Source organism: Myxine glutinosa, chromosome 3 (genome assembly GCF_964187855.1).
Source record: "Myxine glutinosa chromosome 3, kmMyxGlut1.1, whole genome shotgun sequence".
In the NCBI taxonomy this organism is placed as follows: domain Eukaryota; kingdom Metazoa; phylum Chordata; class Myxini; order Myxiniformes; family Myxinidae; genus Myxine; species Myxine glutinosa.
This window is the reverse complement of record NC_136263.1, coordinates 18,161,873-18,188,083: the sequence shown is the minus strand read 5'-3', so window position 1 is coordinate 18,188,083 and position 26,211 is coordinate 18,161,873. Positions and strand designations below refer to the sequence as shown.

The following is a 26,211-nucleotide window of genomic DNA, read 5'->3' as shown; positions in this document are numbered from 1 at the left end:
AGGGAGGGATGGACAGGGATCAAGAGGGACCGAAAGAGACCGAGAGGGATTGAGAGGGAGGGAGAGGTAGGGAGGAAGAGGGAGAGGGAGGGAGGAAGAGGGAGGGATGGACAGGGATCAAGAGGGACCGAGAGAGACCGAGAGGGATTGAGAGGGAGGGAGAGAGAGGGAGGAAGAGGGAGAGGGAGGGAGGAAGAGGGAGGGATGGACAGGGATCAAGAGGGACCGAGAGAGACCGAGAGGGAGGGAGAGGTAGGGAGGAAGAGGGAGAGGGAGGGAGGAAGAGGGAGGGATGGACAGGGATCAAGAGGGACCGAGAGAGACCGAGAGGGATTGAGAGGGAGGGAGAGAGAGGGAGAGAGGGAGGGAGAGAGAGGGAGAGAGGGAGGGAGAGAGAGGGAGAAAGAGAGAGAGGGGGGGGGGGCGAGGGGAGAAACACAACAATCAATCTCTGTTCCAAAAGAATAAAAGCACAATCGTGAGTGAAAAAATAAAACACGAAAGACAAAAGTGAAGTAGCAATTGAAAACATCACAACCTAGCAGCGTCCCATAATGTTGTACCAAGAATACCTCCTGGCATTTGGATCCCAAACTCAAACTCACCACCAGGTGTACAACACAAAAGGCAAAGTGCAGAGCGGCTCATTCATTTTTCTTCACTTCCCTCGAAAAACAAAACCAGTCACCATGATTCATTGTGCCTCCGGCCCGCACGGCCGACGCACGTCACAAGGCCAAGTGCCACCTCGTGTCGTCCCCACCTGTCTCTAGTCGCAATCCTCGTTCCAAGACTGCCTCTTCAGGTTCCCGATTAGTCCCCGTCTCGGGAGTACCCGGTGAAGCGGCTCGTTTCGTCCCGTCCATGAGTACACTCAGGTAACCACAAACAATCCGTGAAGGTGCTTCATCGTCCAAAATAGAACAATCGAGGCATGCCGGAGCTTGTGCGGCCTCCTTGATCCTCCTGCCACCCTCACCGTCCCCTCCCCTCCTACGGTGTCATTTTATCTTCCAAACGAAAGACGTTTTGGGATAAACACGACGGCTTGTTGTTCGAACGCCGCGGCCCACAAGTACCAAAGCAGCACCGTTTTGGAACCACCATTCCAAGGAGGAACGAAACAGTGCGGCCTTGTTCTGCCGCACCTCGCGCTATGCCTCGGTGCTCGCCCTGCCCGACGCCCCTACGGTCTGAGGAACGCTTGTGGCCATTTTCCAGTCAGCACTACCTATTGGAAGAAGGTTACAAACGCTCAGAGTCGATACTTTTCAAATACCTCGGAGACACGAATGCAAACGGTTTTGTTTTCAGGCGCAGAGACTTGTACAGTCGCACGAAATGCCCTGCACTTCGACAGAGGCCTCGTACGCAATCGGGCGTCGAAAGACACGACAGCCGCGCCCAGACATTTACGAAACTGAATGCAATGTTTTCCCTCCGTCGCCATTCTGCAAATCCGACGGATGCGCTCACTGCACCTCGGGTTACGTCAGTCTAAGCCTGAGCAGAGCAAACCGGCTCGTCCGTCCCGGTTCCAAAGTCAAGTTCCACCCATTCCTTCCCCCTGCCAGATGCTCTCGGAGAAGTGCGTTCCCGTCCACAATCCTTCATTCCCAACATTATTGCTTCTTTGATCTTCGCAGCAGCACACGCACCCATCGTGATGCCTTCCCTGAACCGTAGCTGCCATTGTGGCTGTTTTTGGTAGCTGTTAATCCTTACAGGCCTCGGAGTAGGGTCTGTGCGTTTGGGCATGCGCACAAGTGCGGGCACATTCTGCCCCAAGGATCAACAAAACATTCCTCGCTCAATTTGTCTGTCGATTGGGAAAGCAGGAATACATCACGACAGAGGAGCTATAGATTGCAGCAATCACAATTCACAACAACTTGGAGCACTCGCTCATCGAGTCCGCTTTCCAACAATTATCCTCACATTTAAAATGGGGGCGGGGGGGGGGGGTATTGTAATCGGATCTGTCTGTCTGTCCATCATGCTATCTCCCCCCCCCCAAACGTTGTGCAGAAATACACCAAACTTGGTGGTTATGATCACCAAATGGCAAGAAGGTGCGAGAACAGTATCATTTTTGCCACCACCCTCCTGGTGAGGGGGTCAAAAAGTAAAATACCAAAAATGCAATTACAGAACATGGTAAAACGTGCATGAACATCAGAGTCCACGTGTTGTTTTTTTAACCTCTCCCAACCTCCCCCGGGGGGCCCCCACTCTTCCCATGCCACCTCCCCCCAAGCCCTCTCCCTCCCACAGATCTCCCTGCTCTCCATCTTCTCTCCCTTCCCTTTATCATATGTTTTATGTGTCAGTTAGTCTTTTTTGTGATCAATGTTAGCTCTTACACGAGCCTCCGCCTTGTATACAAAAACAAACAAAAACAAACCAAAAAAAAACAAACAAACAAACAAAAAAACATTTTTTTGAATGAAACTTTGGATATACGCAATCAACATTGGTGGACACACAAAATACGTGTACAAATTTTTTGGGGATATGACCACCCCCCACCCCTCCCTGTTCATGTCCCTGGGGTGGCAACTTGGGGTCACAGTAGTCAAAAGAGAAAATGTTTAACTCAAAATTTGATATCGTGGAATGAATGCGGATAGCACACAAAAGATGGGCCCCAGGGATATATACAAAATCTTCACATAAACCAATATTACAGTACGTACATTTAATTTAACCCTCAAACAACTTTTTGTCACTTCAATCTCCTGTGGGACTCGATTTTGTATACAAAAATGTCATCTTCCACAACAGCGGTTTACGGGTGCACACCGACCGGTAGGCAACACTCAAAAAAACCTACACCAGCGTTTTTGTGCCTGAGATCATGCATGTTAGTCATGAATGTGTGTAATATATTACACGTGTGTGTGTATCTATAGCCTCATTGTCGCTTGGAATCTGGATACGATTACCATCGAACTAGCGTATCCTGCATAATTCCCATTGGCGGGGTCAACGGTGGCAAAAGGGTTCTTTTTAAAGATAACGCGAGATGTTTACAGAAGTGTAAATGGGACGTTTTTCATCAGCTGAAAACTAATGGGCATGCTGGCGGCCATGAGAAGTGAGGTGTAGCCATGAGAAGTGAGGTGCGGCCATGAGAAGTGAGGCACGGCCATGAGAAGTGAGGTGCGGCCATGAGAAGTGAGGGGCGGCCATGAGAAGTGAGGTGCAGCCATGAGAAGTGAGGTGTAGCCATGAGAAGTGAGGTGTAGCCATGAGAAGTGAGGTGTAGCCATGAGAAGTGAGGGGTAGCCATGAGAAGTGAGGTGTAGCCATGAGAAGTGAGGAGTAGCCATGAGAAGTGAGGTGCGGCCATGAGAAGTGAGGTGCGGCCATGAGAAGTGAGGTGCGGCCATGAGAAGTGAGGTGCGGCCATGAGAAGTGAGGCACGGCCATGAGAAGTGAGGTGTAGCCATGAGAAGTGAGGTGCGGCCATGAGAAGTGAGGTGCGGCCATGAGAAGTGAGGTGCGGCCATGAGAAGTGAGGTGCGGCCATGAGAAGTGAGGCACGGCCATGAGAAGTGAGATGTAGCCATGAGAAGTGAGGTGCGGCCATGAGAAGTGAGGTGCGGCCATGAGAAGTGAGGTGCGGCCATGAGAAGTGAGGCACGGCCATGAGAAGTGAGGTGTAGCCATGAGAAGTGAGGTGCGGCCATGAGAAGTGAGGTGCGGCCATGAGAAGTGAGGTGCGGCCATGAGAAGTGAGGGGCGGCCATGAGAAGTGAGGTGCGGCCATGAGAAGTGAGGTGCGGCCATGAGAAGTGAGGGGCGGCCATGAGAAGTGAGGTGTAGCCATGAGAAGTGAGGTGTAGCCATGAGAAGTGAGGTGTAGCCATGAGAAGTGAGGTGTAGCCATGAGAAGTGAGGGGTAGCCATGAGAAGTGAGGTACGGCCATGAGAAGTGAGGTGCGGCCATGAGAAGTGAGGTGCGGCCATGAGAAGTGAGGCACGGCCATGAGAAGTGAGGTGTAGCCATGAGAAGTGAGGTGCGGCCATGAGAAGTGAGGTGCGGCCATGAGAAGTGAGGTGCGGCCATGAGAAGTGAGGTGCGGCCATGAGAAGTGAGGCACGGCCATGAGAAGTGAGATGTAGCCATGAGAAGTGAGGTGTAGCCATGAGAAGTGAGGTGCAGCCATGAGAAGTGAGGCACGGCCATGAGAAGTGAGGTGTAGCCATGAGAAGTGAGGTGCGGCCATGAGAAGTGAGGTGTAGCCATGAGAAGTGAGGCACGGCCATGAGAAGTGAGGCACGGCCATGAGAAGTGAGGTGCGGCCATAATAGGTGAGGCACGGCCATGAGAAGTGAGGTGAGGCCATGAGAAGTGAGGTGCGGCCATGAGAAGTGAGATGTAGCCATGAGAAGTGAGGTGTAGCCATGAGAAGTGAGGTGTAGCCATGAGAAGTGAGGTGTAGCCATGAGAAGTGAGGTGCAGCCATGAGAAGTGAGGTGCGGCCATGAGAAGTGAGGCACGGCCATGAGAAGTGAGGTGTAGCCATGAGAAGTGAGGTGCGGCCATGAGAAGTGAGGTGTAGCCATGAGAAGTGAGGAACGGCCATGAGAAGTGAGGCGCGACCATGAGAAGTGAGGGGCGGCCATAATAAGTGAGGCACGGCCATGAGAAGTGAGGTGAGGCCATGAGAAGTGAGGTGCGGCCATGAGAAGTGAGATGTAGCCATGAGAAGTGAGGTGTAGCCATGAGAAGTGAGGTGTAGCTATGAGTGAGGTGTAGAAGTGAGGTGTAGCCATGAGAAGTGAGGTGTAGCTATGAGAAGTGAGGTGTAGCCATGAGAAGTGAGGTGTAGCCATGAGAAGTGAGGTGTAGCCATGAGAAGTGAGGTGTAGCCATGAGAAGTGAGGTGCGGCCATGAGAAGTGAGGCACGGCCATGAGAAGTGAGGGACAGCTATGAGAAGTGAGGGGCGGCCATGAGAAGTGAGGGGCGGCCATGACAAGTGAGGTGCGGCCATGAGAAGTGAGGTGCGGCCATGAGAAGTGAGGTGCGGCCATGAGAAGTGAGGTGCGGCCGACAATGAGCAGCACCCGTTTGCTCTGATGAAAGGGAAACTCGAAATGTCAGCCACACCTGGTTTCTCGTGCTGATTAACAAACTCATCAGCTTTCAGTTGATAAAATCCATTTGTTTAAATTTTCTGCCCAATCAAAAGGCTTCATGAAGACCAGTACGCCATTGGAAATGGGACATACTCTAGAATGATATGCTCCGATATGCAACACCCTATGCCAGCAGATCTAAACACGAGTCTCCAAAGGGGCCCAAATCAAAGAACCACAATCAAACGTGCTCTTTTCTTTTCATGACAATCATCATCAAAGATTTGCCATAAAACATGTGGATGAAGAAAACGAGCTGTGGCTTTGACACAAATACGATGGGCCCAAGGGCATTATCAATGCTTCACTGCGGCTTCACCTAACCTCCACATAATATACCAGCAATATCCAAAATGTTTGCTCTTCCTCAAGCAGCACTAGTCACCTCGGCAACAATTCAGGAGTGAAATTGGCTTGGAAATTCAAGGTGGAAGCGTCAAGATGCGCAAGCTCAGAAAACTAGAGCGAGAGTATGCTGGAGGCAGGACATGATCAAATACCAAAAAAATACCACCATTCACGGATAACTACGCAGCCCATTTTTGACGTTTAGCAAATTGAGGGATATTGGGAAGAGCACAGGGAAGGAGACCCTTACACAGGGAAGGAGGCCCTATTGGGAAGAGCACAGGGAAGGAGACCCTTACACAGGGAAGGAAACCCTATTGGAAAGAGCACAGGGAAGGAGGCCCTATTGGGAAGAGCACAGGGAAGGAGACCCTTACACAGGGAAGGAAACCCTATTGGAAAGAGCACAGGGAAGGAGACCTTTACACAGGGAAGGAGACCCTATTGGGAAGAGCACAGGGAAGGAGACCCTATTGGGAAGAGCACAGGGAAGGAGACCCTATTGGGAAGAGCACAAGGAAGGAGACCCTTACACAGGGAAGGAGGCCCTATTGGGAAGAGCACAGGGAAGGAGACCCTTACACAGGGAAGGAGACCCTATTGGGAAGAGCACAGGGAAGGAGACCCTTACACAGGGAAGGAAACCCTATTGGGAAGAGCACAGGGAAGGAGACCCTATTGGGAAGAGCACAAGGAAGGAGACCTTTACACAGGGAAGGAGACCCTATTGGGAAGAGCACAGGGAAGGAGACCCTATTGGGAAGAGCACAGGGAAGGAGACCCTATTGGGAAGAGCACAAGGAAGGAGACCCTTACACAGGGAAGGAGGCCCTATTGGGAAGAGCACAGGGAAGGAGACCCTTACACAGGGAAGGAGACCCTATTGGGAAGAGCACAGGGAAGGAGACCCTTACACAGGGAAGGAAACCCTATTGGGAAGAGCACAGGGAAGGAGACCCTTACACAGGGAAGGAGACCCTATTGGGAAGAGCACAAGGAAGGAGACCTTCACACAGGGAAGGAGACCCTATTGGGAAGAGCACAGGGAAGGAGACCCTTACACAGGGAAGGAGACCCTATTGGGAAGAGACCCTTAATTTACAGCAAGCAATGCTAAGTTATTACTTCAGCAGAGACTAGCAGGTCATTCTCCAGTGACTGCGTTTTGACTGGTGCAGGAGGAAATCAAAAATAAACAAGGACGACACTCGGTAGGTAGAGCGCGTACCTCCGACAGGCTGAACAGTTCCACGTTTTGTATTCCACCAACAGGCCGGATCTGCATCCGGACCTTAACCAAAATCTAAACGTCTTGTTCTTGTCACCTACTTAACCCATCCACCAAGTTTTGTCCCAACCTGTCCACAACTTTTTTCAGATATTATGCTCCATATCGTTTTTGTCCTCATCTCTCAATGGTGACAAATCATTTACAAAATTCTAGTATCTGGACCGGGTTCCGGATCGTCATCAAAATCGAATCAATTCAGCCTCGTCACAGACGCAACCTGCCCATTGAATTTCGTCCGAATCCGTCCAAAACTTTTTGAGATATCAAACAAGGGGAGATGCAGAAAATAGGGCGAAATGGAGAAGATCGTCATGGGGACCGCAAGGCTGACCCCCACTCTTGCAGGGAAAATGGCCTTAAAATGCCTGTTGTTGTTGTTGTATGCTCACCACAGACAGACAGTGGTGAAGATAGAAAATCCCTCAACCTTTGATGACTGAGGTAAAAAAAAAATAAAAAAAATCGTGGGTGTAAAAAATAAATAAATAAATAAATAAACAAGTACAGACAAGTACAGATACATTCAAAGTACACCGCCCCCATGCCAGATTATTAAATATCCTACAGCGTGGCATTGCGGGGCGCCACTGGCGCCGGCAATACCGCAGTGCAGCTCATTGAGGCTGCATTGGGAGGGAGAGGTGTACACTAATTGATTGATTAATTGTATAATTAAAATCAATAAAAGATTGTCACAAAATATTTTGTTAATCAATTGGCTAATAGCATAACTAAACCACTAGTGCTTCATCCAAAGATGTATCTTTTAGAAATTTAATTAAATAAGTCATTAATAAAAAATTAAATAATTAATTGATTAATCAATAATTAATCAATTAATCAATAAATAATTAATCGATTAAATGATTAATCAATAAATCAAAAATATCCTTGATAGCCACATCACTTGGTCACTGTCATGTCCAAATATTAGCTTCCCAGCTCAAAAGGTGCCAGAGATATTGGCCAAATGAGAAAGAAAATAAATAAATGATTAATAATTAAATTAAATAAATAATATATAATCATAAAAAAATTAAATTATTAATCAATTCGGTCAGAGAACACATAAAACACCACCATTTCATCAGAATCTGTAACTAAAAAAAAAAAAAAAAATAGTCATTAATCGAATAATTAAATAATTAATCGATTAATTGATTAATTGATTAATTGATTAATTAATAAATCAAAAATAGCCTTTGCAGCCAAATCACCTGGTCATTGGCATGTCCAAATATCAGCTCCCTAACTCAAAAGGTGCCTGAGTTAATGGTCAGAAGATAAATGAAATTTAATTAATTAAATAAGTACTTAATTAATCGCTAATAATTAAATAACTCCTCAATTAATTGATTATTCAAAAAACAAAAAATACCGTCTTTGACAAAGGACTTGCTCACTACTGTGCCGAAATTTCAGCTTCCTAGCTCAAAGGATGGCTGAGATATCGCCCGGACAAACAAACAAACAAACAAACAAGAAAACAAACAAACAAGTACACATACATTCAAAGTACACCGCCCCCTTGCCAAATAATTAAATATCCTACAGCGCGGCATTGCCGGGGCGCCTCCGGCGCCCGGCAATACCGCAGTGCAGCTCATTGAGGCTGCATTGGGAGGGAGAGGTGTACACTAATTGATTGATTAATTGTATAATTAAAATCAATAAAAGATTATCACAAAATATTTTCATAATCAATTGGCTAATCACATAACTAAACCACTAGTGCTTCATCCGAAGATGTATGTTTTAGAAATTTTATTAAATAAGTTATAAAAAATTAAATAATTAATTGATTACTCAATAAATAATTAATCGATTAATCAATAAATAATTAATAGATGAAATGATTAATCAATAAATCAAAAATATCCTTGATAGCCACATCACTTGGTCACTCATGTCCAAATATTAGCTTCCCAGCTCAAAAGGTGCCTGAGATATTGGCCAAATGAGAAAGAAAATAAATAAATGATTAATAATGAAAATAAATAAATAATAATCATAAAAAAATTAAATTATTAATCAATTTGGTCAGAGAACACATAAACTACCACTATTTCATCAGAATCTGTAACTTAAAAAAAAAAAGTTTTTTTGTCATTAATCGAATAATTAAATAACTAATCGATTAATTGATTAATTAATAAATCAAAAATATCCTTTGCAGCCAAATCACCTGGTCATTGGCATGTCCAAATATCAGCTTCCTAACTCAAAAGGTGCCTGAGTTAATGGTCAGAAGAGAAAGGAAATTTGATTAATGAAATAAGTACTTAATTAATCGCTAATAATTAAATAACTCCTCAATTAATTGATTAATCAAAAAACAAAAAATACCGTCTTTGACAAACGACTTGCTCACTACTGTGCCGAAATTTCAGCTTCCTAGCTCAAAGGATGGCTGAGATATCGCCCAGACAAACAAACAAACAAACAAACAAACAAGAAAACAAGAAAACAAACAAACAAGTACACATACATTCAAAGTACACCGCCCCATGCCAAATAATTAAATATGCTGCAGCGCGGCATTGCCGGGGCGCCTCCGGCGCCCGGCAATACCGCAGTGCAGCTCATAGAGGCTGCATTGGGAGGGAGAGGTGTCCACTAATTGATTGATTAATTGTATAATTAACATCAATAAAAGATTATCACAAAATATTTTCTTAATCAATTGGCTAATACCATAACAAAACCACTCGTGCTTCATCCGAAGATGTATCTTTTAGTAATTTAATCAAATAAGTCATTAATAAAAAATTTAATAATTAATTGATTAATCAATAAGTAATTCATCGATTAATCAATAAATAATGAATCGATTAAATGATTAATCAATTAATCAAAGATATCCTTGATAGCCACATCACTTGGTCACTGTCATGTCCAAATATTAGCTTCCCAGCTCAAAAGGTGCCTGAGATATTGGCCAAATGAGAAAGAAAATAAATCAATGATTAATAATGAAAATAAATAAATAATAATCATAAAAAAATTAAATTATCAATCAATTCGGTCACAGAATACATAAACCACCACCATTTCATCAGAATCTGTAACTGGGGGGAAAATTTTTTTTTTAGTAATTTATCGAATAATTAAATAATTAATCGATACATTGATTAATTGATTAATCAATAAATCAAAAATATCCTTGATAGCCACATCACTTGGTCACTCATGTCCAAATATTAGCTTCTGAGCTCAAAAGGTGCCTGAGATATTGGCCAAATGAGAAAGAAGATAAATAAATGATTAATAATGAAAATAAATAAATAATAATCATTAAAAAATTAAATTATTAATCAATTCGGTCAGAGAACACATAAACCACCACCATTTCATCAGAATCTGTAACTTAAAAAAAAAAAAAAAAAATTGTCATTAATCAAAGAATTAAATAATTAATCGATTAATTGATTAATTGATTAATTAATAAATCAAAAATAGCCTTTGCAGCCAAATCACCTGGTCATTGGCATGTCCAAATATCAGCTTCCTAACTCAAAAGGTGCCTGAGTTAATGGTCAGAAGATAAATGAAATTTAATTAATTAAATAAGTACTTAATTAATCGCTAATAATTAAATAACATCAATTAATTGATTAATCAAAAAACAAAAAATACCGTTTTTGACAAAGGACTTGCTCACTATTGTGCCGAAATTTCAGCTTCCAAGCTTAAAGGATGGCTGAGATATCGTCCGGACAAACAAACAAGAAAGCAAGAAAGCAAGAAAGAAAACAAGAAACCAGAGTGAAAACTGAGTACTCTCTTTCAGCGTGCGTCACTGCCGAGCCCCCTTTGGTGCCCGGCAATGACGATTTGCAATGCCTGGAGATGGCATGGGAAAGGAGCGGTGTACAACAACCAGAGTGAAAACTGAGTACTCCCTATCAGCGTGCGTCACTACTGAGTCCCCTTCGGTGCCCGGCAATGACGATTTGCAATGCCTGGAGATGACATAGGAAAGGAGCGGTGTACAATATTGCCCTCAAGACTGAAGCGGCTGAGTGATTTACAATATCTGGACAAACCAGGGCACACTAGCAACATAGGTTGCGAGGACTAGATTACCAATATCGATTATCCATGGACTCCAATGTCCAATGATGTGACATGTGATGTTTACAAGTCCACACAGACGTGTGAGAACAAATGCAAACAGCACAGCAAAATGGAGGAAAGCAAGCATTTGATGATAAAAGCAACGAATCACTAAGCGGGCGTAACAGTGGTAAATGCATTGTCGTCATGGAGAGTACTTTAAGGTCATGGTGGTCAGCGTTTTAGTAATGAGCTGGATGTGATGCGAGGTCTATTTCACCAAGTGGTGCGGGGTCGATTTCCCTGGCTGATCACTCTCAACAACCCACACTGGTCAAGCATGGTGAGTCCACCCAACACCCCTCGACACGTGTCGAGCGAGGCCTAAACGCTGCAGTGAACCGAAACAGGCGGGTTTACCTTTTGCAGTGTCAGTATTGGCCAATCAAAGGAAAAACATAAAATGAAAGACAGGTGGCGGTGAAACAGTGATTGATCAATGTCAACACATGGCTATATGCTGTGGGTAAAGAGGTGGGGAGAAACAAAGGAGGGGGGAGAGGGGGAATGGTTTGGGGAATATTGTTCTGCTAAAAATGGAGCGGGATTCCCCGACTTTAAATAGAGATTCCACATAATGTCGTCATCCAAGGTTTTTATCAGGACAATATTCCCCAAACCATTCCCCACCCCCCCCCCCCCTGCCTCCTCCTTTGTTTCTCTTGATATCAATACCATTACAAGGTAATTTTGTGCTTTCATCTCACTAACTTATAGGGTTACACTAACTTCTGATCACTTGTTAACATTTCTACCGATTGTTCCGGAGTGTAGCTAAACATTTTGGTTATAATCCAGTTTTATTTACCTTATGGTTTTGAGCCGTTAATTTTTTAATTTGGTGATAATGGTCTGAGTTCACGAGAGCGATGTGATATGTTGTGATTGGCTGTCCAGGTTTGCCCACCCGCACCTTCGAGTATATAAGGGGGTTTTGAGATTATTTTATCACTCTTGAGGAAGGTTAACGGATGCATGTGGTTTTTCACGTGTTGTTAACCGAAACGTTGAGTCATTGTTGGTTCAATTAAAGGTTGGAGATCTTACGCTGGAGTCGTTTGAACTTACTCCCAACCACAACTTTTTTCTTGTATATATATATATATTAAGTAATGACTTGCGGTTGGGATTAAAATCAAATGAATCTATTTTTAGTTCTCCAACCTTTAATGAGCAAACAAACAACTGCTCGACGTTTCAAAACATCGAGCAGTTGTTTATTTGCTCATTAAAGGTTGGAGAACTAAAAATGGATTCATTTGACACACACACACACACACACACACACACACACACACACACACACACACACACACACACACACACACACACACTACCAGGTCCATTAAGCTCATTCCATCCGAGGTGCAATGGCGGCCCACTTTGGATATGTTGATGCAACAAAGGAGATTTCAAGATTTGTACGAAGGTCTTTCACCTGAACAAAACATTACTTTTGTCCGACTACAACACCAGGCGCTTCAGTTAACATTCCGTGCAAGCCGAACATTCATAATCTCTACAAAGATGCAGGAAGTGAGCTCGTCGTTCTGGGAAGGAATGGTGATGGATGTGTTGGATTGGCCGTGGGAGAAAGAAAAACATTGAGGGAGGATTATAGAAATGTCGAAAATGAACACAGAGAGATGCATCGCGAACAGGGACAACGCAACAGACGCGGCATTGAGCATCCTTACCTCGTCCATTTTTCTTCTTTTCCATGAACCTGAATAAGACAATGAAAGACAAGAGCGAAGAGAATTTGTTAGACATGAAGAATGCCTCGATCCCTGCAGACCTGCTTTTGCTCGCCCGTGGCTCCCGTTACATCCCTCAACAGGAATCCTAAGAGTTTCCGAACGCACGGAGCGTAGGGAAGGAGTGAAAGCTCTGCCCCTGAGAGAGCAGCCAACATTTCACCAAAGCTGTAAATGCCATGAAATATTAAACTCCTGCAGAAGAGGATAGCAATTCAACATTTTATTGATTTACGAATGAAAAATAAATAATCAATAATTGCTTGCGCACTTTAGTTTGAATAAAAACGTTTAAACTGCACTATTATCATCCCTCCCAGCACCTGCCCTCTCTTCCTCTTCCTTTCTTTCCATCACAATATCTCTCATTGGGCCCATTGACCACGAGCATTTGGCCTGCGTCTTTCATGAACCTGTTGGCCAGGTCTGCCGTTTGACCAAAAATAGCAGGAATTTTGGGATTTGTCCACGGTGCCAGTAATGGACTGCCTACTCTGTTGAAAAGCGTGGGGTCTTTAGCGTCCACTGGCCAATGCTGGCAGGAAGGTGATTGTCCGTCCGAGGGACAGTGCACCTTGTGATGCAACACCCGGTCTGCGAAGGACCAACTCGACAGTTTATGGTCACGTTGGGAATCAAAAACAGTGACACTAGTGTGCCACCTCTGCACCATCATGGACTACGGTTATCCCTTGCCTGTGGTTGATGGAACCATTGATATCAACATTCGGTTTACGGGGGAGAGCATCCACTCTCACTCGATGGAGGAACAAGAAGAAGAACCACCTTTAGAGGCCATTTTTCCCGACAGAGCAGAGGTTGGACTTTTTCGGGCACCGTGGTCCCCTTTTTGAAGCAATGTTTTATGGCCGGATGCCCTTCCTCCCGCCAACCCTGTTAGTCACCTCTTACGACACACAGGGAATTACCAGTGAACTGGTACTCAATTTGCCGACCCCGGAAGGATGACAGGCTGAGTCAACCCCCCTGGTGTTATTCAGTGATAGACCGGGATTCAAACCCAGGATCCTCGGATCCCAAGCCAGCACCCTAACCGCTAAGCCAACACCAGGCTGGCTAAGCCAATCCAACACTAACACCACACCATATGATGGAGGCCACAAATGAATTGGCTTTTTGTAATTTGTAAAACTGTTCAAAGGAATCGTCCTGGGGAAAATACCAGGCTGGACTGACTCAATCTTTGGCCCTTTGTTGCATCCATGAACATTACTCACATTCTCTGCTGGAAGGGCTCCACCAACAAAGGGCGCCCTCTGGCGCCAGACAACTTCATGTGCCAGAATCCCAGGAGCAATATGTCCGATCAAAGACTGATCAAAGTTGGGAATAATGACTGTACGTTATTGATGCTGCCGTTCTACCCCATCCATTGGTGACTTATTGTTGAGTTCACAACTGAGCAGTCGACACGAAAATGGCTTTTCTTGGACGTTTGCTGATTCGTCGTCACTTTGTGTACAGCAAGTGGCTGCGAGTTTGCGTTGTTGCTGGTTGGGTGGTTGTACCTCTGATGCAGCGCTCCATGTAGGTTAGAGCTGCAATTTGGAATTTATTAATGGTGCCAGCGATATCTCGCCTACTCTTCGCGAAGGACACCGTGTGGTCGTTAACGCCCACCAATGACCAGTGCTGACAGACGGTTCCTCGATCCCAACATCCGTCCGATGGATGACGACGTACACATCGATACCTCCCTCCACCCTGTCTGAGAAACACCAGGGTGAGAGTTTATAGCTGACGACTCGAGGGCCTAGGCTATCCAGCAAGCCGGACATTTGTCAATGTTCAAATAACAAAACCATAACAGTTGGATAAAATAAGGCTTATTACAAACATTGTGGAATTCTCTTGAATTAACCAATACGTTTTTGCAAGTCCTACCTACATAGGTTAATGCCAAAACAAATGAGAGCGTTACCACGTGAGGAGCAGCAATCCATGACAATGAGTGTTTGAGTAAAGAACACGTGGTTGCTTAAACTGCAATCGTTTCATTCACTGTGATCAAGTTGCTCGTTTCTACCTCAATGCTTCAAACTGCATGCTTAACCCAAGTCCAAAATGTGATTTCATTTCCCTTATAAGCTGCTTGCGACAACATGGTATGAAGAAGGCTGTTTGGCTCATCATGGCTGTCTAACATCTACCTACCCAAAAAACACCTCATCCATTCATTGGTTTATCTTCTACATATAAAACAAGAAAGAGCAGAGATTGCAGACCCTCGCCAGGACATGTTTTAGTGGTTTTTAAGGCTTTTGCGTTAAAACAAATATGGCGGCCAAACCACGTGACCGATGACGTCATCTTTTTTTTTCACTGCCGATTTATCCCTAGGCGACGCTCAATAATTTGCATCTTGATCTATGAAGTTCTGTACTTGACGAATTATGACGTCATAATGGAGGAACCTATGACATTGAATGAATGAATGATCATTTTAAGCACATTTTCCCCGCTAGAGCGGGGGTTAGCCTTGCGGGCCCCATGACAATCATGGTTCCCTGTTTGAGGCAATGTTTTTATGGCCGGATGCCCTTCCTGGCGCCAACCCTTGGTCACGCTCTTACGATGCGCAGGGATACGGTGTACCTATTCTAACCGGGGTACACACCGTGATCATTCATCCCAGCAAGCTGGTACTCAATTTGCCGACCTCGGAAGGATGACAGGCTGGGTCCACCCCCCTGGCATTAATTCAGCGATCGACCGGGATTCAAACTCAGAATCCCAAGCCAGCACCCTAACCGCTAAGCCAACACCAGGCTAAACACATGACATCATTAACATATGTTATTCCCCATTGAGAGTTCTTTACAATAAGCCATGTCCCATTTTATTTTTCTATGCAGCGCTTTTGGAGATAGAGGTGCAAAGTTTTATTGGTTTTTTGAAGATGGCAGTCGTACCACTTGACCTATGACGTCATAATTATCATTTAAAAAATCTACAGGAGGATGTGCACCTATCGTGAAAATTTACTGTCAATCGGACCAACGGTTGCAGAGAAAATAATAATTATCCTATGCGGACAAACAAACAGACAGACAGACAAACGGACTCAAATGAAATACTCTCTCCTCTGGCGAGGGTAACAAATTATAACCAACAATGATAAACAAACACCCCATTCCCTTTTAAGACGAGGGTAGAGGATTTGGCTCGAGTTCCAGTACACAATGGCCAATCATTTAAAAAATATCCCATGGAGCTTTGTCCATAACCAAAACGCAGTCATGACAACCAGATTTGCATCCCGATCGCAAGGATGGCGCTAACGTTGCATCACCCCCGACTTCCACTGCACCAGAAAGGCAATTCGATTCACAATTTACTTTATGGAAGAATCATCTGGGACTAGAAACAAGACAGTCAAGATGACAACTATGTCTACAACCAGAATATTTACAAGTGGGGGGTATCCCACTTGAATTGTTATGCGGAATTGTTATGCAGAGTGGGGGGAAAGGGGTATCCCACATGTCTTGCAAAGTAGCAGAAGTACGTGCAAATGAACAGGAGTTTTGGGGCATAATTTAATTTGTAAACATTGCACTCTCTCTACCAAGTCTCTACCTACCAATTAGGAGGCCCCTGCACACCTTATTGCACCCCTACGTATCGCCAATCTATCTTGCCGTCTCAGCCTTGAATATATCCACCCAGGTTGTCCTATCCAATTACTAACCACAAGCTCAACTCTGCACAGCTTCTGGGATATGATGGATGATTTCCGATATCATCTCTCCTTGCAGGAATCACCATTCCTGGAGCATCGCGAGGCGCTTCTCCAGCAGATACATAACAGATAGCAAAGTTACAAGGTAAGGCCAACAATTGGTCGTGAGTGTGGTCACATGGGAGAGTACAAACTGCCGTTCTTGCGAAAAGCCAACAGGGGGCAACATGTCCTCAAACACGCTATGGTTTGAAGAGATCATTATAGTATCCGGATCTGGATCTGGATCTTCACCAAAATCAAATAATTCCGGCCTCGCCACAAACCCAACCTGTCCACATATGTCCGTAACTTTTTGAGATACCTTGCTCACAGACGGGTCCTGTATAGAGTGATATGAAGACAAGAGAAAGTAAGAGTGCGTGTCTGTTGGTTTGGTGTCTAGTGGTGTAAAGTTCCGTTTCAGGTCTATTGTTTTGAAGTGTACGTGATGTGTCTAGAAAGTGAACAATGGACTGTGAGCTGTCGAATGTAAACTCGATAGTTGGATGAATCAAATTCAATTCATTCTGGAACAGTGCGAGACTACGGGGGGGATTTTGACCAGATATACCAGATGTCATCAATATAACGTACCCAGGATTTTTCCAAGATGCCGTGATGAGGTTGTGCATAGATTTTAGCCTCCATCATTGCCATAAAGATGTTGGCGTACGAAGGTACAACAGGGGTGCCCATTGCGGTGCCCTGAGTTTGAATTGGAAATGAATCAATTTGAGCATCAGTTCCAATAGACGCATTACGTCTTGAGTAGGTGGTATTAGGACTTGTCGTGTATCCAGTGCTTTGCGGCATGCAGACAGGCCTTCTGAATGTGGGATATTAGTGGAGATATGCAACGTCTCCCGTGACGAAAATTATTCGGGAGTTAAAATGTGAGTATGTTCTGTTCAATCCCTGGATGTGAGTGAGAAAACTGGTTGGGTCCTTAAGGTACGAGGGGAGATTCATTACGAGAGGATGTAAATAACAATCAACACATTTTGATATCAGAAGAGTTGGACATGCGCAGCCAGATACAATTGGTCTACCGGGATTGTTTACCTTGTGTATTATAGGAAGAAAACTAGAACGCCACTCAGTAGAGCGCATACTCCCGCCGTGGGTCAAGTTGGAATAGTACGATTTCACAAAAGTTTGAGGGAGTAGTTCAGTGACAACACAAGACAAGACAACACAAGACAGACACTGCACAGATATACACTATACAGTCACATGAAAAAGTAAGTACTACACCCAATGTAAAATTTTGACTTTTTCAACATATTTCAACATACAGCTATTTGATCTTCATTTCAACAATATTGAAAGATAAAGGTGATATAATATAACAAATATCATGAAACATTTACATTTTGTAGTCCATTGTATAATTTAAATAAACATAAATGCAAATTTCACATGTGGAAAAAGTAAGTACACCCCGACATTTATCACTACTTCAAATACCTAAAATTAGAATCAGGTGCACCAGCTCAGGTGCAAATGATTAAAACATCGTTAGAGATGATCTTGGAGGAACCTGTCTTATTTAAACCTCAGACATTTAGTTTGGTTTGCTCTTTGTTGTTGAAGTGTGCGGCGTCACAATGCCGAGATCAAAAGAGCTCCCTGAGGCCTTCAGAAAGAAGGTTATAGATGCCTACAAGTCTGGGAAGGGATTTAAAAAGATCTCCAAACAATTTGATATCAATCATTCGACTGTCCGGAGGATCATATACAAGTGGAGAAGATTCCAAACAACTGCCAACTTGTTCAGGCCAGGCCGCCCCAGGAAAGTTCAGCCCGAAAGCAGACCGCAAGATGCCGAAAGAAGTCTATAAGAAGCCCAGAATGTCATCATGGGACCTATAGGTAGCTCTTGCCACTGTTGATGGCAAAGTGCACGAGTCTACCATTAGAAAGAGGCTGCACAAATTTGATCTACATGGGAGGTGTGCCAGGAGGAACCCTTTGCTGTCCAGAAAGAACATCAGAGCAAGACTAAAGTTTGCCAATGAACACCGAGGCAAAGACCAGCACATCTGGAACAATGTGCTCTGGACAGATGAGTCAAAGGTAGAGCTATTTGGCCACAGTACCAGAAGACATGTTTGGCGAAAACCAAAGACAGCATTTGACCACAAGAACCGGATACCAACTGTAAAGCATGGTGGTGGAAATATTATGGTTTGGGGCAGCTTTGCTGCATCAGGGCCTGGCCAGCTCACCATCATAGAATCCACTATGAATTCTTCATTGCACCATAGGGTGCTTGAGGATAATGTGAAGCCATCTGTTGGAGAGTTGAAGCTAAACCGAAGGTAGACCTTGCAACATGACAATGACCCTAAACATGCCATTAAATCCACCAAGGAATGGCTGAAAAGAAAGAAATAGAGGGTTCTAGAATGGCCAAGTCAAAGCCCAGATCTAAATCCCATCGAGATGTTGTGGGGGGATTTGAAACGAGCTGTGCATGCAAGAAACCCATCAAACATCGCACAGCTGAAAGAATTCTGCATGGAGGAGTGGGCAAAAATTTCTCCCAGTCGATGTCAGAGACTGGTAGACAGTTATAAGAAACGCCTACTTGAGGTTGTTTCTGCTAAAGGGGGCAATACCACCTATTAGAGCCAAGGGTGTACTTACTTTTTCCACATGCGAAATTTGCATTTATGTTTATTTAAATTATACAATGGACTACAAAATGTAAATGTTTCATGATATTTGTTATATTATATCACCTTTATCTATCAATATTGTTGAAATGAAGATGAAATAGCTGTATGTTGAAAAAGTCAAAACTTTACATGGGGTGTACTTACTTTTTCACATGACTGTGAAATGTATATTTAGTGTATATTGTAAATGACATGTATATTTAGAATATATAGAAGATAATGTTAAAACAAAACAAGGCAATTTCACTTACATTTTCGGATTCAGCGTTCAATTCTATATAAGTGAGTGTATTTTGAGGCATGTGTGACTTCAAATAAAATTGTAAGCCAGGAAAAACGTTCGTTTCATTCCTGAGGGATACAACATGTAAAACTGGCCCAAACGTCAAAACAAAACTCGCTCATTTTAAGTCGTACAAGCTAATGCGACCACTCATTCTTCTGGGAAGAATCCCGTGCACATGCTTGTCACACCTAGAACTCAACTAAGTCTTTATAAGTTCATTAAATACTGACACCGCGATTGACATTCGCTGAGGTAAATGTTGATATCTCTTCTGAGGTAAAAAAAAAAAAAGCAAATATTTTTTTTAAAGCATTATACGTATCAAACGATACATTTTATGAAACGGGGAAACCTAATACACACTTTGGTGGTTTAAAAATGACAGAATATGTCTTTATTAGGAAAAAAAAGAACCTTGAAGACGACACTGTTAACAAAATACACCGCTCTAACGCATAACCACGAGTTTAAACGACATTTACAACAAATACGAAAACTATTTTCATATCACAATTTTAAATATATAATATATAGAAGATAATGTTTAAAAAAAATGAGCCTCGTCTTCCAATGGTAAAAAATCCTTCAAAAAATTCCTGGATCCGGAATAATATCCTGAGCTTCACCAAAAACTAATCAATTCTTCCTTATCCCAAGGGCAATCATCCCACCAACTTTCATCCAAATCCGTTCAGAACTTTTCCAGATATCTTGTTCACAAACACAAGAACACACAAGAACACACAAGAAAACACGCGCGCGCGCACACACACACACACACACACACACACACACACACACACACACACACACACACACACACACACACACACACACACACACACACACACACGAGTGAATGCATTACTCCCTGGCGGGAGTAATAAAGGTAAGGACAACGAGGATCTTCAGGATCCAAGCAAGATTTGATGGTTTCATCTACCTGAATAGAATCTACTACCTTTTCAATCGCTTCGAGATGTAGAAGGGTGGGAGCTCTTTGCAGGTATCACTATGTAGTTGGCGATTACCTTCTGCAATGTAATTGGTAGTCGCCATAAAGACAACGGCAGAAACGTTATCTGCAGGCTTTATCACCAAGTCTTTATTATGTTGGAGATTGTGGAGTGGTAGATATGGATTGTCAACACGTGGTGTCCAGGTGCTTTTTGGTTTGGGTAAGGTGATGTGGTGTATTGGTATCGGTGTATGCGATTGTACGTGCGTCTGTCGGTGTTGCTTGCTGTGGTGCTGGTGGTGCTGGGTGTACTTTAGCAACGTGTGCGTTTAACGTCATTCGCTGACAGAAATCTTTTAAATCTTCTTTCAGTTGTGATTGGTCTATTTGTGGAGCGCTTGGGCAAAATTTTAGACCCTTAGAGAGCAAGCTGATGTTCAGGCTCATTGAGGGAATAATTGGAGAGATTGATGATCCCAGGTTTGGGGAGATCCTCAAGTTTCGTTGTAGTAGAGGTTCTGTTATTGTTGGTTTGACCATTTTCAACCTTAGCTGTGTCTGTTTCCATGGAGGAACGGTTTTGTGTGTAATGACATCGGCGGTTCCTGTTGTGTTTTTTTTTCCGTAATGTCCATTTTTGTGTTCATGCTCAAGTTGATCGGAAGTGGTTGAAGTTACCACTGGGTGTATTCTCTTGGAATGGTTTCATATCTTTGCACAATATTTCATCACATTTCCTTTCCTCAACTCTATCAATGGAGCGATGTTAAGCCTGGTGTTGGGCTAGCGGTTAGGGCGCCGGCTTAGGATCCTAGGATCCTGGGTTCGAATCCCGGTCGATCGCTGAATTTAACGCCAGGGGGGTTGACTCAGCCTGTCATCCTTCCGAGGTCGGCTAATTGAGTACCAGTTCACTGGTAATTCCCTGTTTGTCGTAAAAAGGCGACAAAAAGGGTTGGCGGCAGAAAGGGCATCCGGCCGTAAAACATTGCTTCAAAAAGGGGACCCAAAAAAAAAACAACAACCACGGTCCCCGAAAAAGGCCAACCCCCGCTTGAGGGGAAAAATGGCCTCTAAAGGTGGTTTTTCTTATCAATGGAGCGATGAACATCCATTAGCTTATCATTGAATGAACACATTATGTGGTGGTATTGTCCAGGATTCACATTTTTCCACAGCTTCTTTCTTTTGGCTGATGTTCTCATTCAGTTTGATTAATTTTATTTCTACTTGTGTTATATTACAATCGCCAGTAGTTGTTGAGAAGTGTTTCATAGTAGTAGATTCCAACGTGCAGTGATGACGTCATTATGGGTTTCATCTGCGAAGCAAGATCGTTTTTTAATGAGGAGGCCCTTAGGTACGATGCCTCGTTGTTTGTATTCGCTTAGGTAAGTAAGGTGTAGTTCATGCCTTTGTCTCGGTTGCATCAATCGTTGAAGTTCGATAGTGGTAGTCAGGTGTGTATGGTTGTGAGGACAATCGTCATTTCACGACATGTCTGCTGTGATGGTGATAGTAGAAGTCCTGAAGCCATCCAACTCCACACGAACCCCAACAGCGATAAGAGTTATATTGGAATGCTGAGCTTCTGCAATAATTATACATATAATTTAATATAATTATATGTAAGTATATATACAAACAAACAAACATATATACACACACACACACACACACACACACACACACACACACACACACACACACACACACACACACACACACACACACACACACACACACACACACACACACACACACAATAGAAAGTCTGCACCCCCTTTCAAAAATTTCCTCTTTTGTTGCCTTATAGCCTGGAATTAAATGACATTAAATTAGATTTTTTTTTATTGCCACCTTTATTTACACATAACCCACAACTTCCAAGTGAAAAACAAATTCGACAAATTGCAGAAAATTCATTAAAAATACAAAACTACATTATCTCGGTTGGATAAGTGTCCAGCACCCTGAGTTAATACTTGGTGGAAGCACCTTTGACAGCAATTACAACTGGGAGTCTGTTGGGATAGGTCTCTACCAATTTTGCACACCTTGTGTGGTGAAATATGATGTAATGGCTCGAGCTTGAAGAGAAGGTTCGGTCGGAGGGCCGACTTTGAGGGAGCTTATATAAGTCCGGACTGTTCGGCGCTCGATCTCGTGGCATTCTGTTACTCTAGTGCCAAGAGAATATCGGGCTGCACTAGCCATCAGGTATGGCCTCCCCATAGGCCTCGGATCTAACCTGGGCTAGTTGGAGTACCCGGGCCTCCCCATAGGCCTCGGATCTAACCTGGGCTAGTTGGAGTACCCGGGCTTAGTCATACACGACTTGTAAAGATGTAATCTCTGTCTCCAGCAAGCGCTGACGGATTGCCGGTGACTGGAGTCCCGTTATGAAAGCATCCCGCATGAGATCGTCGATGACCTCGACAGCTGTCCGTTCAGGCAGCCCACAGTCTTTGCCGAGCTGCCGTAAGGCATGCTTCCTTTGTAGTGTTAATGGTTGCGCATTATTTTGTGTTGTAGGATGAGTAGATATATAGTTCAATAAAACCTCACTACTTGAAAGAGGTCTGAGTATTGTTTTACAACACCTTGATTGGGCAATATTTGCTTATCAGTCTGTAAACTGTTCAAGCTCCGTCAAGTTGCATGTGGATCGTTGATGAACAGCAATATTCAAGTCATGTCGCAGATTTTCGATTGGATTTATGTCGGGGCTCTGACTGGGCCACTCGAGGACATTTACATTTTTGTTCCTCAGCCACTCCAGTGCAGCTTTGGCTGTGTGCTTTGGGTCATTGTCATGGTGAAAGGTGAACTTCCCCTCTGAAAAAGCTGAAATTTGGACGGGACAGGTTTTTCTCTAAGATTTTTCTGTATTTTGCTCCATCCATTTTCCCTTCTATCCTGACAAGTGCCCCAGTCCCTGCTGATGGGAGACATCTCCATAACATGATGCTGCCACGACCATGCTTCATGGTAGGGATGGTGTTCTTTGGGTGATGTGCTGTGTAGTATTTGCGCCAAATGTAACATTTTGCATTTAGGCCAAAAAGTTCCATCTTGGTTTCATCAGATCACAAAACGTTTTGCCACATGGCTTCAGAATCTCCGGAGTGATATTTTTGCATACCTCAAACGGGACTCAAGGTGGGCTTTTTTGAGTAATGGCTTCCTTCAGGCCACCCTACCGTACAGGCCAGACTTGGGGAGTGCTTGGGATATTGTTGTCACATACACAGTGTCGCATGCCAGTCTTTGCCATAAAGGCCTGTAGCTCTTTCAATGTTGCCATTGGCCTCTTGGTGGCCTCTCTGACCAGTCTCCTCCTTGCTTGGTCATCCAGTTTGGAGGGACGACCTGATCAGGGCAGGGTCTTGGTGGTACCATACGCCTTCCACTTCTTAATGATAGTCTTGACTGTGCTACAAGGGATATTCAAGGCCTTTGAAATATTATTATACCCAAAATCTTGATCTGTGCTTTTCCACAACTTTATCCCGGAGTTCTTTTAAAGCTCCTTGGTGCTCATGGTTGAGTCTTTCCTGTGAAATGCACTACCCAGCAGAGGAAAACTACAGGAACAGCTGATTTTATTCTGAAATAATCAGAATCACTACAGCTTAACACAGATAGAAGCCAATTAACTTGGTGTGTGATTTTGATGGTGTCTGGTCACACCTGAGCTAATTTACAATTGCTTTTGTAAGTGGGGTGGACACTTATCCAACCAAGATACAAGATATTCCAGTTTTGTATTTTCAATTATTTTTTTTTGACATTTATAGAATTCGTTTTTCACTTGGAAGTTGTGGGTTATGATGTGTTTATGAAGGTGGAAAAACAAAAACTGGTTTAATGCAATTTAATTCCAGGCCACAAGGTAAAAGGTGAAAGGTGAAAATTTTGAAAGGGGGTGTAGACTTCTTTTGTCGGCACTGTATGTAATTGAATTTAAATAAAGGTTTAAAATTTTTCAAAGGAGTGTTAAATTAATATATTCTGTGGTTTCCTACTGTTTTTTCCCAGTGTCTATTACATCACCCTATCTAATGTTACATTAGTTATGCGCACCTGTTTTATGTGTCCTTTATGACATCCTAAAAACAGTAAGTTTCCTGTTTGGAATGATTTTCAATTTTGTTTGACTGCCAGGAAAGGCAGAAAGAGTGAAAATATTATCTCACTCGTCTGTGTGCATGAACGATCGGGACAAATTCAAAGTCAAAGTACGGTAAAACGACAAACTTGTCTTAATTTTCATGCTCCGATTTTTTTCAAAATATAACATTTGATTTAAATAAGTTGTTCCTCGATCACAAACTGAAAAGAGAGATGGACGGACAGACATTACCCAATTGCTTAACCCCACTTTCCGCTTCGTCTGCCCAGGTTAATTGGGAAATTTTAAAAATGCGTGGAATGCGGCACATTCATCAAAAAGTACATGGCCGGAAAATAAAGAAATAAATATTTACACAAGTACAGATACATTGAAAGTACACCGCCCCCTTGCCAAATAATTAAATATCCTACAGCGCGGCATTGCCGGGGCGCCTCTGGCACCCGGCAATACCGCAGTACACCTCATAGAGGCTGCATTGGGAGGGAGAGGTGTATGCTAATTGCTTGATTAATTGTATAATTAAAATCAATAAAAGATTATCACAAAATATTTTCTTAATCAATTGGCTAATAGCATAACTAAACCACAAGTGCTTCATCCGAAGATGTATCTTTTAGAAATTTAATTAAATAAGTCAATAATAAAAAAATTAAATAATTAATTGATTAATCAATCAATTAATCAATTAATCAATAAATGATTAATCAATAAATCAAAAATATCCTTGATAGCCACATCACTTGGTCAATGTCATGTCCAAATATTAGCTTCCCAGCTCAAAAGGTGCCTGAGATATTGGCCAAATGAGAAAGAAAATAAATAAATGATTAATAATGAAAATAAACAAATAATAATCATAAAAAAATAAAATTATTAATAAATTCGGTCAGAGAACACATAAACCACCACCATTTCATCACACATAAACATAAACACATAAACCCAACCCTGGTGTTGGGCTAGCGGCTAGGGTGCCGGCTTAGGATACTAGGATCCTGGGTTCGAATCCTGGTCGATCGCTGAATTAACGCCAGGGGGGTTGACTCAGCCTGTCATCCTTCCGAGGTCGGCTAATTGAGTACCAGTTCACTGGTAATTCCCTGTTTGTCGTTAAAGGCGGCAAAAAGGGTTGGCGTCAGGAAGGGCATCCGGCCGTAAAACATTGCTTCAAAAAGGGGACCAAAAAACAACAACAACCATGGTTCCCGAAAAAGGCCAACCCCCGCTTCGCGGGGAAAAATGGCCTCTAAAGGTGGTTATTTATATATATGTATATTTCATCAGAATCTGTAACTTTAAAAAAAAAATTTTTTTGGTCATTAATCGAATAATTCAATAATTAATCGATTAATTGATTAATTAATTATTAAATCAAAAATAGCCTTTGCAGCCAAATCACCTGGTCATTGGCATGTCCAAATATCAGCTTCCTAACTCAAAAGGTGCCTGAGTTAATGGTCAGGAGAGAAAGGAAATTTAATTAATTAAATAAGTACTTAATTAATCGCTAATAATTAAATAAGTCCTCAATTAATTGATTAATCAAAAAACAAAAAATACCGTTTTTGACAAAGGACTTGCTCAGTATTGTGCCAAAATTTCAGCTTCCTAGCTCAAAGGATGGCTGAGATATCGCCCGGACAAACAAACAAACAACCAGAGTGAAAACTGAGTACTCCCTTTCAGCGTGCGTCACTGCCGAGCCCCCTTCGGTGCCCGGCAATGACGATTTGCAATGCCTGGA

General features: G+C 43.2%; 1 protein-coding gene across 7 annotated transcripts in view; it reads right to left on the bottom strand.

Annotated features, from left to right (window-relative positions):
* The window catches only part of LOC137423796 (SH3 and PX domain-containing protein 2A), a 363,650-nt gene that overhangs the window by 127,594 nt on the left and 209,845 nt on the right, over positions 1–26,211 (bottom strand). For 5 of the 7 annotated variants that reach the window (XM_078773721.1, XM_078773722.1, XM_078773723.1 and 2 more), the window contains one exon: positions 12,600–12,628. In XM_078773721.1, coding sequence (XP_078629847.1) covers positions 12,600–12,628 — 29 coding nt within the window. The other 2 variants (XM_078773725.1, XM_078773726.1) reach the window with 2 other exon arrangements.